The sequence below is a fragment of the Orbicella franksi genome, chromosome 14, assembly GCF_964199315.1.
Source record: "Orbicella franksi chromosome 14, jaOrbFran1.1, whole genome shotgun sequence".
NCBI classification, from domain to species: domain Eukaryota; kingdom Metazoa; phylum Cnidaria; class Anthozoa; order Scleractinia; family Merulinidae; genus Orbicella; species Orbicella franksi.
Window position 1 is genome coordinate 18,046,315 of NC_138158.1, and position 19,918 is coordinate 18,066,232.

Here is a 19,918-nt window from a genome sequence, read left to right on the forward strand (position 1 = left end):
TTGATATAATGTAAATATATTCATTAAATCTACTGAACGTTAGTCAAGAGAAATGGGAGAATTGAACTAGAACTGTCAAGTAAAATGTGAAAATAAACTGGACAATCGTCAATCATAACATCTCCAGAACTATGATCCTAATCCTGCACCTAACCCCCAAATTTTTTTTTCGCTAGAACGAATCTACTTATCATTTGAAATAGTTCTGCGAAAAAATTTTTGAATTCCGTTAAATCCTCGATTTTCTGTGCCACGACGAAATCTCGAAAATAGCTCCAAAACACCGCCATTTTGTTTCACGACCGAGTTTGAGGAGAATGGGTCCAGCGGTTCTTGTGACGTCTACCCAGGAAGGTTGGATATCTCATTTCCTCTCATTTCCTTCAGGATGGTGCAATACACATTCGAAAAGTGCGCGGAAAACGCCTTCCAGAGGTGCTATCGGCTGTTGCAGCAATATTCCAGATTTAAAGAAAGATATACTGTACAATTTACTGACGATGATCGGCTAATGGTGCAATAAAGACATAAACGATGGTTGATTTTGTCGAACCGAAACAAGCGAACTGAATCTGTGAGAACCATTGAAGAACTCTCACTGGAATTTGTTCCGCAGACTTTCGAACGCTATTTTCATAAATTTTCTGCTTAAAGCTAACCAGAAATTTGTAGAAATACTACCTACAACCTATATCTTCCAATCCCGCAATATTTATAACATAACCGGCAAAGTTGTGTGATCCGGTCATGATCAAGAAGCGTTTATACTGATATGTAAATAGATCGCAACTGTACGCTGCTAACCAACACTTATTTCTCTTTCGATTTAGATGAAAGTCGAAGATTAATCCTCTAGAATTACATGATAGCAAAATTGTTAGACTCACAGAGTTTTACGAAGGTTTGGAAATCAGCAGTGCGGCAAAGATTCTGTGCAATAGCGTCGAAACTATGACCGCGTAACATCTGCGGACCGCTTAGGGAACACATCCTTTTCGCTTATCCGACGAATTTCACTGCAAACTTTGAGAACAATTTACATTGGTTATTTGGAGTTACGACTTAAAACGTGTGACAATGTGAAATCGGTAATTGTATGAAATGTTTCCTTCCGCCTTCCTTCCCGTAGCTTCAAAAATACAGGTCCAAACAATACGATTTTCAATCGATCGAAGCCAATGTTTTGGAGGTCGTCAAGTCTCGAAAACTGCAACACGTACGTCGCTCTTATAAACATGAAGCATTCAACTGAAAGTAAAACACAAACTGGATTTAACAGAACCTTGAAAAAATACATTCTCGGTAAGGACAAATGTAAACGGGCTATAAACACGCGTGGGAATCTTATGTTTAGTTGACGAAATTACCATCCAAAGCAGTCCTTGAGTTTTCTTTCCTGCTTTTCGTTTGCCTGCTCCTCCACTTCGTATCTAGCTTTCCATTCCTAATATACAAGCAGCTCGTCCACAAAAACGTCTTCCCCGTCGGCGCTTGAAGTATTGTAAATTGCTCTCAAAGCTCTAAGCAGTGAGTTCACAGTCGTCGAACGTGCTCGATCGAAGTTTATTTCGGAGCCTTCCGAATCGAAACTTAACTCTGACTCCAGTGACGAAAAAGAAATGATTCTGGGACAAAACTTGGACGTTTTAGTCCCAAAATACATCGGAACGATTAGTTTTGCGTTCTATTTTCTCGAGCAAATACAGAGTTGACTGAGGCGCTATTGTGTTTGGTTCCTGGGTAGACGTCATCAGGTACCGCCGCCCCAGACTCCCTAAAACGCGGTCGTGAAACACTTAATCGCGACTTTGAAAGGGCATAGAAAATCGAGGATTCAACCAAATTCAAAAATTTCTTCGCCCAAATGCTTCAAATAAAGTCTAGATTTGTTTTAGCGAAAAAAAAAATTTGGGGTTAGGTGCACTTTAATAACATCAAGTTTGTCTAGTACTCCCTTGGAGAGTTTTAGAACACAGCCGGTGAATGTATCTTTATTGTCTTCGGAGATCATTTTCACTGGTATGGTTGTCTTCTTGATCCACTTGTCCTCTGTAGGGTCATAGCATTCAACACTCAAGTAACTTCGATAGTCAGATGTGCCACCCAGCACATAGAGTGTTCCCTTCAGACACACCATACAGCCATAGCTGTGTACATCATTCAAACTTCTAACAATCTGCCATTCATTTGTTAAAATATTGTGCATCTCACATGATCGCGGAGACGGCCTCCCTCCAGCCACAAAAATCTTTCCACTGGTTGTCACACCAAAAGCACCCTCTCTCCTTTGCTGCATGTTTGCGATTGTCTCCCATTTGTTTTCCATACTATCGAATCTCTCAGCTTTCTCAAGGCAAATAGAATCTTTTGGCCTCCCGCCACAAACATACAGATGATTGCCAGCCGCAACAACACAAGAATCTTCCCTGCAGCCCTCATGAGATGACAAAACCGTCTGCCATGAGCACCGCTCAACGTCGTATCTTTTGACCGTGGATTTTTCCGTTGATGTATTGACCTCTATCGCATAGAGTTCGCCTCTAACGACAGCCACCTTAGTAGACCTTGTGATGGACAAGTCCAAACTAGACCAGCAATTAAAAACGGGATCATACCTCTCTGCCTTACCAGTCTGTGGAAAGGCGTACAACTGATCACGGTAATTTATCATCTGGGTATTTGAGTTTCTTTTCTCGGACAACCCGTCTGCTAAACGCTTCCATTCGTCTTTCTCTGGGAGATAACAGAAAGTGTATTTCCCTCCACAAGAAACGATGGCGCGGGTTTCGAGACTTTTTCTCGCCGACTGAGAAAAATTTCCTTCCACTGGAAAAGCCATCAGCTTTATAGCATCTAAGACCGGCCCCAAACAACGAGAATTTCCTTGCACGAGTTCATTTGTCACGACATCGATTAGATAGTCACGCGATAGGGAAGCCAGACGCACGTGACCAAACAATTGTTCAAAAAATGCTTTTCGCTCGCTTTTGTTTTGTTCAATCCACTTTAATACGATTTTAAACACATCTGCTTCAACAGCAACAGAAATCTCGTCACTTGAAATCCACCTCTCGACCTCTTTAACTTCCAAGTTTAAGAATTCATCCATTTCTGCCACAGATGCAAAGTTTGCGTGGATAAACTTTCTGGTGTTGGTGATCAGTTCGTCGCACTGGTATATCTCAGCAAAATAAAAGGTCGAAATACAATTTGATTTGGACATCTGTCGTTCTAGAAATCGCCCGGAAACTGTTTTCAAGGCCGGGATGAGAAGATAGTTCGCTGCAGTTATAAGATCCTCGGAATTTTCTTGAGTTACCTCGACAGTTCCTGTGTAGATGAACTCCAAAACATCTTCCATTACAGAACCCGAAATCTCTTCAAACCGAACAATCCCTTCTCGATTCTCTTTCATGTCGCTCTGAAGAAGCTTCAAGAGGAATGGGCTCGCTGCAGAAAGCACATTTCTATGAGCTTTGAATTCTTTGTCATCTTTCGTCACCAAAGTTACGTCGCATAAATGATCTTGCCTTCGCAGCATGTTAAGTCGTTTCGCCAATTCTACACAGAAAGTAGCTTGTTCAGCACCAGAGATTGGCTGTAGATCTTCCATATTCCGGAAACTTAGTGCGGTAAATTAGATATTCCTTTAGAACCGTTTAGATGGCCTCAAATACTAGCTCTACGAAATCACGACCGACTGCGATCGAAAGCGAAAGTCTTTCTGCGGAAGTGGAAAAGGACACTGCAAGTAGGATGACGTCATTGACAAGATTGGAAAAGACTGGACTGTTGACTGGACTGTTGACTGGACTGTTGACTGGACTGGACTGGACTGTTGACTGGACTGGACTGGACTGGACTGGACTGGACTGGACTGGACTGGACTGGACAACACAAGATCGATCGGTGAACAAAATATTAAATTTACTATCCAGGAACCATACACCCAATAACATATGACGGATCACTCCTAATTGGTTTGTCGCTCTGAGTTTTCATCAATTGCATTCCTGCTAAACAGGGTAGAGTTTTTGGGGCGTTTACCCTAAAACAGGTTCTACAATTTCACTATTTAGTTTCTCAAACGAGGTCTTTGTTTGCCTTTAGCCTGTGCGCTGTGCAGCCACACTCTCCTCAGACTGAGCAGATGTACACAGTCAAGACAGGATAAAGGGGAAGAGTTGATTCCCCCATTTAGATTTTCAGGGGCGGACTTAGAGGGGAGGGGGATGGATTGGATGGCAAGCCAGTAGCCAGGCCCCTTATGGAGAAGCATAAGATAAAAAAACAAATTGAAAAAGATGGTGAATATTATGGTAGAATTAAAGACAAACACTCTGGACAAGTACCTGTTATGAGAAAATTCGCCGTTGCACAGGCATTTCTTTATTATTTGGAAAATTATAGAAAAAAAAAAAGCCAACAGTAGCCTCTTTTCAGTTAACAACTAGAAATCTTGTATATTGCCGATTCTTTGTACACCTGAATATATGCAAAGCCGTTTCACTGACTTTCATTTAGAAAACAAATAGTTCATTATCAGCTCATTTGAGTTTCTTTTCATTATTAAAATCTACCTTCCGTTCCCTCGGAAGCTAGCCAGCTGAACTATATTTCAGTAATGAAGTTTTATTAGTTTCCTCGGAAGCTAGCCAGCTGACCTATTTTCCACTAATGAAGTTTTATTGCTTTCTATTCATGGGATAATTTTCCCTTGCTATCGGTAACACCAATTCAGAATTTCAAATTAAGTATCTCACTTTTAATTTCCTAAGCTTGTTCTATCTTAATCTCAACCTGTGAATTTTAATCTTAGCTCTCTATTTTTAATTTTGGAAGCCTCGTGGTCTTGATTAGAATTCGCTATCTTAATTAAGTACTTTCCGCTCGTATTGTATACTTGAAGTTGCATTAGCATATTGTAAACACTTGACGTGTAAAGGATGATATATAAGCAAGTACGTTTGTAAAGCTTTTTTGGGATTACATCGATTACATCGTTACGATTAGGATCACGATTACCCCGCCGAGTATGTCAATTTCACTCTCGACGTTAGTGTGCAGAATAAACTACTGTTGGACCAAGTTATGTCTCTTCCTTGACGTCCGTAGTGAAGACCATTGAAGTAGATCCTCGTGTACCAGGAAATCGTGACGAATTTCCTTTCCCGCAGCCAAGCAGTGCTCTCGCTTAGATTCCCCCAGTTGTCAGTTCGAGTGTCCGTTCAGTTCGAAATTTACAGTGTTTGCAGGAAAAACTTATCGTCACAATGGTTTACCGAAAAAACCCATCGTCACATACCTCATTGGGTTACAAGCTTTTTTTCTAGCTAAAACAGTGATAAAAATAAGATATCCTCTAACAGCTACACAAGGTAACAGTTTTTGTGGTTACTGTTGCTAGGCAACAATAGCCAATATGTCATCATGTGTGTAAGTAAGAACAGTGTCCAATTTTTGGATTGTGATCGGAAGTATTCGGTCTTCTGTGAGTGGTAATGGAACGGAAGTGGGTCCGATGTTCATATTCAGAAAATATTCTGGCGTATAACATCGATTTTCTCTCGGTTTTACACGAACAACAATCGAACGTCTACCGGTCTTATTCCGGATTTATACGACGGTACCGAACTGTTACCGAACGACCAGCGAAGCTAAATCGATCCTGCTTCTCTCACTAATAATCGAATTTTTATGGACTGCTCACGAGCACAACGTATCGACAATGTTCTGGTTGGGAGCTCGAGTTTTCAACTGAGCCTCTGTATTAATGATGTATTTGTCCTACTTTCGACCAGTAATCACACTAGACTGCAAAACAGTCGTTTTTGGACGTTTTCGGAAGGCGCGAAGCGCCGTAAGCGCGATCCTCGCGTGTGAAGCGTGCGAGCCTCACACGTGTGCGGCGAGAAAATGACTGTCGGCTTTTCATACAACGAATTCGTTCTAAGCGGGGGTCGTATAATGTCACTGAGGTGAAAGAAATTGCTTGACAGCTCCACCCACATCTTACAGCGGTTTTCAATCACACGCGACCTTCAGCGCAAAAGGGTCTAGACAAAACCTGTCCACCTGTTCTGGTGGACGTCTCGTTGTATTTTTTAGCGTCTCTCCCCATTCTCCCTCGCCTTCAGACCTTTCGTTCGAATATTGACCGTCGCCCGCATTCGCAAAAAATACGACTGTTTTGCAGTCTATAATCACACAGGGAGCCCTCACATCCGTTTAGAATATGAATAAAAGATTAACCTACCTTTATCGCGCGTGTTTTGTTTCGTGGCGGCCATTTTGAATTTTTAATACGCGCGCGATCTGCTAGTGTGAGGTCTGGAACCGAAATTACGGAAATCGCTCTGATCCAGCGACCAGTGAAGCTAAATCGATCCTGCTTCTCTCACTAAGGGAAGGTACGTTTTTAATTGGGGGGGGGGGGGGGTCGGCCGGGGCTTCGGAGGGGAGGGTCAGTAAATTTTTTTACAAATTGGGGAGGATCAAACCTGTTTTATTCGCAACCGGGGGAGGGTCAGTTTTTTTTTGGCGAGGAAAAACTGACTCCACGTTGCTTAGTTGACTCGTATTTGTTAACAAACACGCGAAGTGTATAGAAACCTAAATTTTGTATATACAAGCAAAGCTAACAGTCAAGATTAATCTAAATTATTTACAAGTGTCGAAATATTACATCAAAAAGCTATCTTGGCCCAACTAACATAGTTGTCTCTCTCGACCGTGCCCGCTTTCGTCCATATTTTGAGGGCGGTAATGTTTCCGCGCAGGGTTCTGGCGTAAAATCGTTTTTTAAGCTACTCGGGCTTGAACCGACAACTCGATCTACTACATCACTTTGCGAGTCAGTTTCAACCTCGGAAAGTGATGAGGTCACTTGTTGCTGCACATATCTTAGCGGGGGCTGCCGAGGTTGTTGGCATTCCATTGAATCGTACAGCAAGCTGCCTATGTGCGATTTGATCATTGCGACATTTTCAGCTTTCAGCCTCTGAAGGTGATCTTGTGATGGGAAAAGTACAAGGATAGCTCGTCCACCCACAAGGACGACATCTTATCGGAGTTGTACGGTCCAACCCAGTCAATGTCATTGTATTCCGGTTCAGCCGTTCCATTCGCTCCCCGTCAGTGTCCTCTTTCTTCTTTTCCTTTCGCATTTTTATCTGGGCAAGGTTCACAACATGCCTTGCCACAAGTTTTTCGGGGACAATTTATTTATTTGAAAACTGTCTAATACACCTCACTGTCCCCACTGACTAGTTCACTTTCCTCAAACAATCGCTTAATCTGAACAAGTTGCTCCATCTGACCTTATGAAATCCTCGCATTCACCACAAGCGCATTTCCCTCTTTCTATTCCTCGCACATCCTTGCCCATTTTCAAGTTTTCACCGGGCAATCACACACTACGCAATTAACTGCTTTGTGCCCAGACACGGTTATGCGAGTAACACTTCCGGTTAGTTATTTTCACTTCCGGTCATTTTTGTCTTGGAGGAGGTGGAGGGAGGGTCAGATGTTTTTGTGTAGGTATTTGTGAAGGGTCATGCATTAATCCATTCTGGGAAGTGGGAGGGTCACGACTTTTTTCCCAAAAAATGTCTAAATACCCCGACCCATCCCCCTCCCCCCCAATAAAAAACGTACCTTCCCTAATAATCGAATTTTCATCGACTGCTCACACGCACAACGTATCAAAAATGTTCTGGTTGGGAGCTCGAGTTTTCAGCTGAGCCTCTGTATTAATAATGTGTTTGTCCTATTTTCGACCAGTAATCAGGCACAGCATTCCCCGGGGGGAAGACTCCAATATAAAAAGGACGGGGGTGCTCTTCGGAAATTTGAAAAGTACCCTTAAGAGGTACCAAGATCCTGTTTTGTGGGCGTGGCTTGAAATTTTTTCACCCCTTAGAGGTACCAGTTTTAAAACAACACATCTCTTGTCATATATTTTCGGCTCAATACCCTAAAACGCACCTCAAAAGCTCCCGCTGTAGACCTTTTGAGGCTAAACACCCTAAGAAGTACCAAAAATGCTTTTACAACACCTGAAACGATTAATTACCGTCGTAGATCAAAAGATTGTCCTGCGAGACACAAACCTGAATTCCTTTTGGAGAACAAAAATCTGTCCTTCGGGAAACGAAGACACAAAAGTATTTCCTTTGGGAAACGTGACTAGAGAGATCACTGGTGGTAGTAGTGAAACACAGAGCAATAATACGACATCCATGCTTCCTAGATGCTGAACATGCAAAGCAAAATAGCTTGCTGGACACTGACACCTGCTTGAAAGCTGTGTCTGTTGTGGAAATGTGACAATATAGCACTTATTTGTCAAACAAATACTCAGAGCAAGAGAAAGAGATCCAATGGGTCATTGAGAGGACTTTTGAACTCACTGAAATGAAACATAAACTGTGAAAGAAAGATCTTCCTGTTTTATTCATATTTAAACAATGGAGTAGCAGGTCTAAGACTTATAAGTTTCTAGAACCCTTTTTTCATTTGAAATATATTCATAATATAAAGTATTTGTGATGTCTTATAATTCATCAGGGAGACATGTTTTGGTGTCAAATCACAGTCCTGCAGTAAATAATTAATATTGCCTAATCTAGTGGAATATGAAGCACTGATTCTAATTCAGTGTTAAATCGGTCAGCGTAAAACACAGAATGTGGACTGGAGACTCCAGACCGGGGGTAAAATGCAGACAGAGGGTAAAATGCAGATGCAGGCTACATACTTTTTAACTGACTCGTGTTACCGTTTCAATCACTGAGAGCTAACCGTAAACAGGCTAACCGGTGCGTTATTCAGGCTAACGTGAATGATATTTAATCTAACCAGAGTGCTATTCAGGCTAACCGGAGTGCAGAATTTCACTACGATTTAGCCTGAATAACCCTGTTTACGGTTAGCAATCTATGATGGAAATAACACGACATACGACTAAAACGTCTTTAGGCTGCAGTCTGCATTTTACCCTCAGTCTGCATTTTACCCTCAATCTGCATTTTATCCCCGGTCTGCATGAATGAATCAGCTTCAAGACTGTCAAGCTTTTCTTTTTGTGTATAGCCCGCATAGTTAGGCAGGTGAATAAGCAGCCGTAACGTTTCAGTTGACTCCGGCCCCTCTTCACCACAAAAGGGCCAAAACAGTGTACGCCAACATAGGAAAATGGGGGGTTGTCTGGCGTTGCTCTTTCGGCAGGTAGATCTGCCATCTGCTGAACTCCTAGTTTTCCTTTGAGCCTCTTACACAGTACGCACTCCCTTAGGACCCGCTTCACCAGTGGTCTAGCCCATACGATTCAAAACTTCCGCCCGATGAGGGAGAGTACGTACTCCTTACCAGAATGCCCGCTCTGAAACTCATGAGCTCGTCTCGCAACACGCCTTGATACGTGATGACTCTGGCAAAATAATGGGATGCTGAGCTTTCTCGTGCAGGGGTGCATTTTTCAGACGGCCTCCTACTCGGAGTATCCCTTCTTCATCCAGAAACGGTTCCAGAATATAGATCGGGCTCTTCTTCACAACAGGCTTTTTTGATTTAAGAGCCCTCACTTCTCCTTTGAAGTGTTTGTGCTGAACAGACTTAACGATAGCTGTTTCTGCAGCTTGCAGCTCTAGTGGGTCCAGAGGATCAGCGATTACTGAAGGTGGCCTTTCCTTACTTCTCGTCTTCGCTCTCAGCCAATCCCTGCAGCGAAGTAACCAAGCCACACTCCTTTTCAGACGATGGCAGCAATAGTAACTCTCTATAAAACGGATCATGAGGTCTCCTGATTCTAGTTCTTTATCCGCTCTGGGCATGCCGTGTCTCCCCCTATACCCCAGCATCATACTGCACATTTGAAACGCAACACAAACAATTTCTGGCACAGCTGAATTGGTGGGCCAGGCAGTCTCCTCTTGCCAAAGGAATTCTAGACCTGGCTTCCAACGATCACTGGAAATCATATCAAACCCGTTCAAACCTCTGGAGACATCATCAGGGGGGTTTCCCTTTGTGCCAACCTTCCTCCACTGTCTCGGCATTGACCCATCATGAATGACAGCCAACCGGTTCGCCACAAAGTTTGGAACCTCTTACTGCAACTGTAGATATATTGAAGACCAATCATACTGTCAGTCCAGAATACGGAGTCTTGAATCTCCAAAGAGAGTTCACGGGATAGCATTCGATCCATTCTCACGGCAATCACGGCAGCAGACAGTTCAAGCCTTGGTATGGTCATCTGCCTAATCGGGGCCAATCTGGACTTCCCCAACGACAGGGAGCAGTGGATTTTTCCCTCTACGTTCACTGCGCGGAGATATGAAACAGAACCGTAGGCTGACATAGAAGCATCACAGAAATGATGTTGTTCACATTTTAACGGCCTTCCGAAACTGGCAGGCACCAAACAACGCTAAACCTTGAACTGATTCAATAATGGGAGCTCCTCTAACCACTTACTCCACCGCACCTGATTCTCTGGGCTCAGTGGATCGTCCCATTCCTTGCCGGACTTACACTCGTCTTGGAAAATCACCTTAGCACGAAGAACAAACAGGCACACCAGTCCCAAAGGGTCGTAAACAGAACTAACTATACTCAGAAGCCCTCTCCGGGTGAACTCTCTCTGCTTACTCTTGATCTGAATGCCAAATTGATCAGTGTCAGTGTTCCAGTGAATCCCTAAGGCCCTCTCAACAGGCAGAGAACTGCAGTCAAGATCGAGGTTCTTGACTCCCGTCGCTCTCTCTTCTACAGGAATAGCCTCCAGTTCTCTTCATTACTGATCCACTTTGTCAGTCGAAAGCCCACAAGCGCAAGCAACTTGCATAAGCTATGTACGATGTTGATGGTCTCCTCAGTAGTACCAACAGACTTCAGGCAATCATCGGCATAAAAATTCTTCAGCACAGCTTGGATTGTCTCTTCAGGGAAATCCATTCTGTGATCATCTGCCACGCGCCTCAGAGCAAAACTAGCGCAACTCGGACTCCACACTCCTCCAAACAGACGCACACACATCCTGTAGACTTCTACCTCACCATCAACCTCACCATTCTTCCACCACAGAAAACGCAAGGCATCACGGTGCTTGGGAGACACCCGAACCTGATGAAACATTCCTTCGATGTCTCCCATTACAGCCACCTGTTCTTCCCTGAAACGTGGTAAGACCCCTACGAGATTGTTTGTAAAGTCAGGACCTTGCAAAACGTCTTTGTTCAGCGACGTGCCACTAAAGGTCACTGCACAGTCAAATACAATTCGCAACTTCTCGGGTTTGTTTTCATTAACAACATTGTGGTGGGGAAGGTACCAATTCTGTCCAGGTGTCGGACCTATTTCCTCGTCAAGCACTTTCTCTGCATAACCCTTGTCAAGAAGTTCTCGAATTCCGCCCTTGTACTTGGCGTGTAACTCGGGGTCTTTCCGGAACCGACGCGCCAACGACTGAAGCCTCTTTTCAGCAACACTTCGATTATCAGGCAAATTAGGGAGCTTGGACTTGAAGGGGATATCCATCTGATAATGGGCCTCAACTACCTCTACCGACTGTTCCCATATATCAACAGCTCTCTTATCTTCGACTGAAAACTGTGGAAAACTGTTTGCCAAGGCTTCACTTGTTTCAATCTTCCAAAACTGCTCCACCTGCGCATCCAGACTCTCATCGGCACGAGCAAGATTGGAAAGGGCGGACTCGTCAATCAGGCGTTCAGATTCCAAGGGACCATTAAGGGACCACCCCAAACGAGTCTTGGTGGCATAAGGTTGTCCTTCTTGCCCCTTTCGCAGCTCTAGTGGCCAAAGAGCTTCAGGAACGTCTTGGCCTATCAAAATAGAAACGCCCGACTTGTCAACTCGAGGGAGGCGAAGATCTCTGAGATGAGGCCACTTAATGGCGTCGCTAGCTGCGGCTATACAACTCTCCAAGGTAGGTAGATTGGGCAGGGCGTACACAACTTGATCTCCCCTTGTTTTGGTGAGCTGCATGCATGGGTGTGGCTTTCAATTTGTTGACTACTAGTTCCAGGATTGGGCTTGGCCTGCTGTTCGCCAGGGTACTCCTTTCCAGATCGTCCAAAGGATTGGTGCAACAATTTAGAGTCCTTCATAGTACATCCCTCTACACCACATATAACGCCCGCTCTGCACTGCTTCACAACGTGTCTACCATCAAAACAACAGAAGCAGAGTTTCTTATCACAAACAAAACTTAGTCTTTCCCCAGGCGACATAGCTTTAAACGGGGAACAAACATTCAAGACATGATCCCCCTTACACAGCCGACAAACATGCCGTGTAGTCTTAGCGTTCTTAAACTTGGGATCATTGATGTTTCCCTGACTTTCCGGGCTTTGCTGGTCCTCATGGCCTTGCACTCCAAAACTAGATCCTATGGTTCTTCCTGGCCTTCGCGGGCTTCTTCCACCGGAATCCTTAGACTTGCTTTTCGAGACTCCGAACACAGGATCAGTGGCCTCCCGAGCAGCTTCCGAGACAAAATGTGTCAACTTGACAATTGAGGGGTATCTGCCTGTTGCTTCCAAGGTCTTAACAACTAATTTCCTCCATCGACTCTGAAGCGACTGGGGCAGTCTTTCAGCAATCGTGACCATACTCCTGCCAGTGTCAATTTCTTCAAGTTTGCTCATGGGTTCTAAAGTCTCCTTACAACTTCTAAGATCATCCCCCAGTTCCTGAAGGCAGTGCCCTTCACCATGTCTTACAATAGGTCCCTCGGTGACTTTCTTAACCCACATTTCAGAGATCTTGCAGTCATCTCCAAACTTCTCTTTCAGCAGCGCTCTTGCTTTCGCATGTCCCGCTGAAGGACTCATGACGGCACAGTACTTGATGACTTTGAGGGCTTCTCCTTTACAATACTGAAAAAGCCTGTTCAACTTTGCGCTATCATCTATAGCAGCACTTCCAATGCTATTATCGAAACTGCGCATGAACATCCCGAACTCTAATGGGTCCCCATTGAAAGTCATAAGCTCAGCCTTCGGCAACTGCATAATGTTAATCATCTGAAGGAGACGTGGCTTATCACAGACTGTGGAATTTGGACCGACATGCTGTTATTTCCCTTGTGCAGGGGTTCCTGACCATTCCCTTCAACATTAGCATATTTAACTTGCTCACCGCTCATCTTCTTCTTTACTTCAAAACTGGCTCCTCGAGTTTGTACACCAGACGCTGCGTTCTTCAAATTGCCTGACATACACGTTGGCCACTCTGCTGCGTTTGGATTTAAAGGCGAGTTCTCAACTGAACTTCTTACAGCACTGATGCGATCACTCAATCCATCTCTTTCCTCAAACATCTGACAAACTCTCTCCTCAGCTTCAACTTCTGAAATCTTACCTCTTAAGTTCAACTGCTCTTGGTCATATTGCAATTGTAACTGTTTTTGTTTGAGCTCCAAACCATCTTTCAGGACCTGTGCACGCGACATCAACGCCGCCTTTCTAGCCGCGGCCTTCAACGGCGCACTGGACGCGGTTGTTGAAGAGGCCTTCTTTGTACTCCTAGTTGTCTGACTGATACTATCGTCTGGGTTAAGGTCGTCTTCTAACCGACCATTTGAGAAATTTAACGCATATGAAACACTCACGCGGTGGTCTGCAAATTTCAACACTTCACTACAATTGTTTTCAGCTTCCACATAGTACAATTGGGCACTGGGAACCTCTTCTGGCATACCAGCCTTTTCCAACCACTGAATTAATTTAACATTTAAGTCAAATAAATCCTTAAGAGCTGTTCTCACCTGTTCCAACCTTTTCTGGACGCGATCAACACTCGCTCCACTGTCCAACAAAGATTTTAACTCATCCCGCTTCCTGGTCAGATTTGACGCGTAGCCGACACGTTGTTTTCTCAAGATCGCCATTTTTTCCAAATTGACAGCATGTAAATGCAAAGTTACATTGCTCCTTCGAGGCCGAGCACTGACATTCGTTCGCCAATTCCACGGTACATTTCGCTAGCAGAACTCAAACCAAGCACGACAAACAGCCAGACCACAAACGTCGAAGACAGTCTCGGTTTTCAAACTCCAAACACGCAAAATGTAATCTGATGCAGCACACAAGAATACGAACTTCAACCAGCGACCTTTTGCGTGACAACAATCGAGGACTTCAATCCAGAGTTTCCACCAAATATCTGTACGTTCGATGTTGAAGAAATCCACAAACAAATTGCACACTGAAGATGTTTATTCTGCTACTCGTCCTTCCGTCGGTTCGGTACAGCTGAAAGTTATAAATGTAAAGCTTGCGACTCGAACAAATATTGAATTACAAAAAAACAATACAAATGAGTGACCACTTACATATTTTTGGGCATCTTCAGGCCTAATCAAGATGTTAACATCGAGAAATTAAAAGGCGAAGGTAAAAGCAAACTTTCCGCCTACACATAAAACAACGCACACCAAACTGCTAAGAGCACATGGTCGCAAAAATCACGTGACCCGCACAAGTGGGGTACAGAGAGGCAGGGTAAGGCAAACTGTCTCCAACACAAACTAACGCCCACACTCAACGCAACCGAACAAATAGACGGTCCTGGATGGCTTTAGGAACATACACATCTTTTCGGTCAGCGAAACAAGTACATTTATCCACCGAAAGCGAAGCCGAGGTTCAAATTAAAGGTTACACTATAGAAAGCCATAACTTTCTTATGTTGTTGTTTATCATTATTTGATGTGGTTTCTTCATTATTGACATTTTTTCAACTATACTTGATAAGATGCGCCTTCGGCATCTCATTGAGAACTTCCAGCGGGAAAAGGTAACTGTGGATCAAATGTGTAAGCTATCTTCTGCAGAAATGGACCCTGAACGTTATAGGTCCTTCGACGTGGACGGCCTTTCTTCCTGTTTTCGGCTCCTTCATGATCGACCCTATGAATGCTGTCACAGAGCCTCATCCTCTGAACCTTTATTCCCCGATCTGCCAGTATTTGCTTTAGCAGTCCCTCTCCATAAGAAGGATATTCCCTAGTTATTTCCTCTACAACTTCATCAAGCTCACCTTCTGTTATTTCTGTGAATTGCAACTGACTAAGGCCGTAACGACCCATTCTATAAACAGTACTTTCTGAAACAAAACGTAACGACGCAATGTCCTCAATATTAAAGCCATCCTCCAGGTACCCCTCTAAATCTGACTTAGAAATTATAAGTACTCAGGAGCGCCACACGCTTGTGTTCCTGGTTTCCTTGGCGGTGGATTGCTACCGTAGTTTAAATACTCTGACCTTAAATCTATCATTGCGTTGCGATCGTTCACACCTTAAAGTTCCATTTCCTCAGAAGATAACTTACGTATTTGATTCACAGTTACCTTTTCACGCTGGAAGTTCTCAATAAGATGCCCAAAGTGCATCTTATCAAGTATAGTTGACAAAATGTCGTTGCTTGTTCCCCCATTTTGTTGTCTTTAACACCGGGGAAGAGAAGGAACCGGGACCCATCTAAAAACTGGTTTAACCAGTTCGTGATAGCAAGAAGCCTGGATACTAGAGCTTGGTATCGGAAGTGAGGTCTAGAAGACATAAAGACGAAACCACATCACGTAATAATGGTAATTGAACTGAGTGGAGTGCAATTTGGTCTGAAATCACAAGTATGATTTCAGACCAAAATTGCACGACCCGAAGTTCAATTGCCACTTTATTAAATCCATTTTGAAATCGCACAATTTTATGGCCTTAAATTTAGATTTTTGGTGTATTGTTCCAGTAGCCGGTTTGTTAAAAAAAAAAGTGGAACCGGAAACGCCTTTACGTCTCATTTAGTATGCAAAACGATGTCATGTGACGAAAACTCATTCGAGCATGACAAAGAAACAAGCAGTTCTGAAGTCAGAACGAAAATAGTGTACTTCAGGGATAAAGTTCAATTCTCGTCGCCTGAATCAATTATGGAAGGCCTTCCTTTCTTCTGTGGTTGAGGCTGAGACTTTTCATTGTCTTTGGAGAAGGAATTTGAAAGTGCATATCCTGTGTAATTCTGCGATCGATTTCTTTTGGGTTGTGAAACTCCCGCGAGTGCACGATGCCCAGTTGATAGTACGTTTTTTTTTCCTTTCAAATACCGTTCAATGGCATGATTTTAAGGGAGTCCAGCTCGTTATCATCTCCGTTTCTTTTTGTGACCTCGGCGTAGGACTCAATACTCAGGACCTTGTCAAGTTCTTGCGGCGCCATTTGTTTCGAGATATTTCCAAGATGGCGGGACTGGCACGGGCTTCGTAAGACGTTCGTTCATTCACTATTTTGTGCAGTGTGATGTATTTTGACTATGTTTATTCACAGCGACAGAGTTGAGCTCTTTTGTTGCTTCGTTTGAAACTACCGGAAACCTGGAAACATCTACCTTCTTGAGATGGCTCTGAATTTGTTGTTGTGTGGTTGTCGTTTGTTTATGTTTTACTGGACTCGGTATCATACGGATCTTGAGCAGATGTTGAAGAAAAATCGCCAAAATATTCGTCAAAATGGACACTGAAAGCTGGAAACTTCCATTAAAGTAGGCCTTCATCCTGAAGGAGCTTACAATCGTCATTTAGAAACTGTAATTAATTAAATTCGTTAATTTTTTTGGAAAAAAAACTACAATAACAACAAAGTTTTGGCAATAGACTAGTAGTTGCTAAATTCTCCACACAATGGCCTTTTGTCTTTCATTTTCCTGAAATTTTATTGATTACTTTAAATTAATCTTGAAATCTGATTGGTTGTTTTGTTTTACTGTCCCATTCTCATTGGCTGAGAAAAAGATGCGATTTAGAGCAAAAAATAGTGCGATTCGTGAATAAATCGCACCACTGAGAGCCAATCAGATTGCAAGGATAACCAGTGATTTCAAAATGGATTTAATAAATGATCAAACCACATAGCGAAGATACCAGACAACATAACAGCCTAACCACATTACATCATGACAAGAGCACAAGACATAACTTAGAAACCTCAGTACATCACGATAAAACCACACCACGTAATGAAGTTACTGCACAACATCATGATAAAAACACATCACGTCAGGACTACATTACAAGACATAATGAAGAAACCACAAAACATAATGAAGTAACTACAACACATAATGAAGAAACCACACCAAACAACGATAAAAAAAACCACATAAGAAAGTTATGGCTTTCCATATTACACGTTTATTGCAAAGTCAAGGGCTTCTGGTCAAGGTGGAGGTGTTGGTGGTTACATTTCTTCATCTATTCCCTTTCAAAGACGAATGGATCTCGAGCAAGAGGACATTGAATGCATCTGGATTGAAATTTTATTTCCTAAAACCAAAAGTCTTCTAGTTGGAATTATTTACCGCCCTCCGGATTCTTCTAAACATCTCTGCGCAAATTTTAATTGCAAATTTGAATCAATGCTTTCGACAATATCAGCTGAAAACAAGGAATGTATTCTCTCAGGCGACATTAACTGTAATTTTTTGGTGTCCTCGGATCACAAAGAAATGAAATCCATTCTCACCTATTTTGGTCTGAAACAACTCATTACCAGCCCCACGAGAATTGATGTTATTTGCAGCAACGTACCGCATACACCTTATTCCAAAATGGCCGCCATTTTAGTGTTCTTCTGTTTACTTGAAAATGAGCCCTTGTTGCCTCGTTTAAGGGAAAATATTCTTTTGAAATTTCGAGTTTAAGAACGAGGTAAAAAGGGCTAATTTGCAAGTAAACAAAAGAATACTTAAATGGCGGCCATTTTGGAATAACGTGTATAACACCTCTTCGGTGAAAGTAATGCCAGCTGGCCTGACTGATCATGAACTCATTGGATGTGCTCGCAACCTAAACAATGTTAAGTTCAATCCGCGAATCACTACTTGCCGAAATTTTGCTAACTATGACCCCAAGCTATTTTGAAGAAGTTTATTCATCTGTCAGCGTAAGTGAGACATGGGCCTCTTTTCGTGACATACTGCAACGGTGTATCGACAAGCACTCTCCTCTAATCTTAAAGAAGGTCAAAGGCCGACTATGTCCTTGGCTGACTCCGGATATCAAACAAGAAATGAATCTCAGGGATGGTTTGCTCAGGAAAGCCCGCCGTACTAATCAAGAAAACGATTGGTCTCCTTATAAACGGCAACGCAACAGAGTCTCTGGCCTTGTTAAAAAATGTAAAAGCATATATCATCGCGATCTCCTTAAAGATTGTGCTGACTCTCCTGGTAAAGTTTGGGCAGCCATCAAGAAACTCTATCCTGCCAAGTCACCTTCTGATCAAGGTTCGGCGTTTGTGATAAATGGATCGAAGTCAACTGACAAAAGCTTCATTGCAAATAGCTTCTGCAAATATTTCAGTTCCATTGCCAGATGTCTGAAAAGGAAATCAATCTTACGCCGTGACTTTGTCTGGAGCAAACCTGCTGAAGAAAATCTTCCCAAGCAATTCACGGAAAGTCAGTTTACTTTTAAAGCTGTGAAAGAATCAGACATTCTTAAAGAGCTAAAAAATCTTAAGCAGAAAAAAGCGTCTGGACTGGATAATTTTCCCCCGGGACTGCTCAAAGACGCTGCCTATGTTTTAACTACGCCTTTGACATTTATCATCAATTTATCTCTTAAAACTGGAGTTGTGCTTAGTGAGTGGAAAGTGGCAAAGGTGATCCCCCTATACAAATCAGCATCTCTGGCTGAGATTGACAATTACAGGCCTATCTCAATTCTCCCTACTTTGTCTACAAGCAGCTGATGGCTCACATAGAGCGTCATAGTCTACTTTTTGAGTACCAATTTGGTTTCCGTCCGAACCGCTCAACGGAACTAGCTGTTACTTACTTCTCTGATCTCATCAGAAAGGAGGCCGACAGTGGAAAGGCGACAGGAGCAGTTTTTATTGACTTATCAAAGGCATTCGATACCATCAGTCATTCCGTTTTATTGAGTAAATTGTCCCGTTATGGCGTATATAATATGGAACTTCAATGGTTTACCGATTTTTTATTCCATCGCAAGCAGATCGTTCAATTTCATGGTGTGCTTTCTGAACCAAATCCAGCTAACACTGGAGTTCCTCAAGGAAATATTCTTGGGCCCCTCCTTTTTCTCATCTTCTTTAATGATGTGCATAGTCCCCTTCGTCATTGTAAGATTATCACTTACGCTGACGAGACGGTGATTTTTACATCCTCAAGTGATATCGATGCGATACAAAGCAGTCTTTCCCAGGACTTAGATAATCTCTCTAACTGGTTTCGTGATAATGAACTTATTTTTAATCTGAAGAAAGGAAAATCTGAATCTGTTTCAAGGCTGTCGAGTCGAGCTCTCAGTCAACGGTTTTCCCATCAACACCACTACATATTATAAGTACCTCGGCGTGCATCTGGACCCGACACTTAATTTTGCAATTCATTTTCAAAAAATTTACAAGAAGGCAGCAGGAACAGTGAACCTCTTACGGCACATCCGTTCCAGTATTGATACTTTTACTGCCCACCGAATTTACCGATCGATGACTATGCCAATATTTACGTATTGCGGCTATACTGGTCTTGGATGGTCAGAGTCCCGCAAACGCATGATCCGCTCCGTTGAGACCCGAAGCCTCGAAATCATTTCCCCAAAATGCAGTTCCCCAAAATGATTTTCGATTTGTAACTGTTGATAACTTTTTACAAAAAAGAGCGTGCTGCTTTGTATTTGACTGCCTTAATGGAACTGCATGCTTTCCATTTAAAGACTATTTTCACCGATTACATCATAACGCTTTAAACACTAGAAAACTGCAAAACTACCAAAAGTCAGACTGGATTTTGCGCGCCGTAGCTTTTATTTTTTAGGTGCCTCGATTTTTAATTTATTGCCTTTAAGTTTAATAAACATTAATTCT

At 42.8% G+C, this 19,918-nt stretch overlaps 3 protein-coding genes across 3 annotated transcripts in view; all 3 read right to left on the reverse strand.

The window, feature by feature from the left end:
• Nucleotides 1-19,918, reverse strand: part of LOC145467346 (kelch-like protein 11) — an 89,636-nt gene that overhangs the window by 67,201 nt on the left and 2,517 nt on the right. The window lies entirely within an intron of this gene.
• Nucleotides 1,892-4,393, reverse strand: LOC145467212 (kelch-like protein 24). Its single transcript, XM_081450766.1, has one exon. It carries the CDS (start codon nucleotides 3,611-3,613, stop codon nucleotides 1,892-1,894), a length of 1,722 nt encoding a protein of 573 aa, XP_081306892.1. The 5' UTR covers nucleotides 3,614-4,393.
• Nucleotides 10,771-13,040, reverse strand: LOC145467277 (uncharacterized). The gene is made up of 2 exons (XM_081450821.1): nucleotides 11,978-13,040; nucleotides 10,771-11,849 (listed from the first exon to the last, which is right to left on the reverse strand). Exons 1-2 carry the CDS (start codon nucleotides 13,038-13,040, stop codon nucleotides 10,771-10,773), a joined length of 2,142 nt encoding a protein of 713 aa, XP_081306947.1.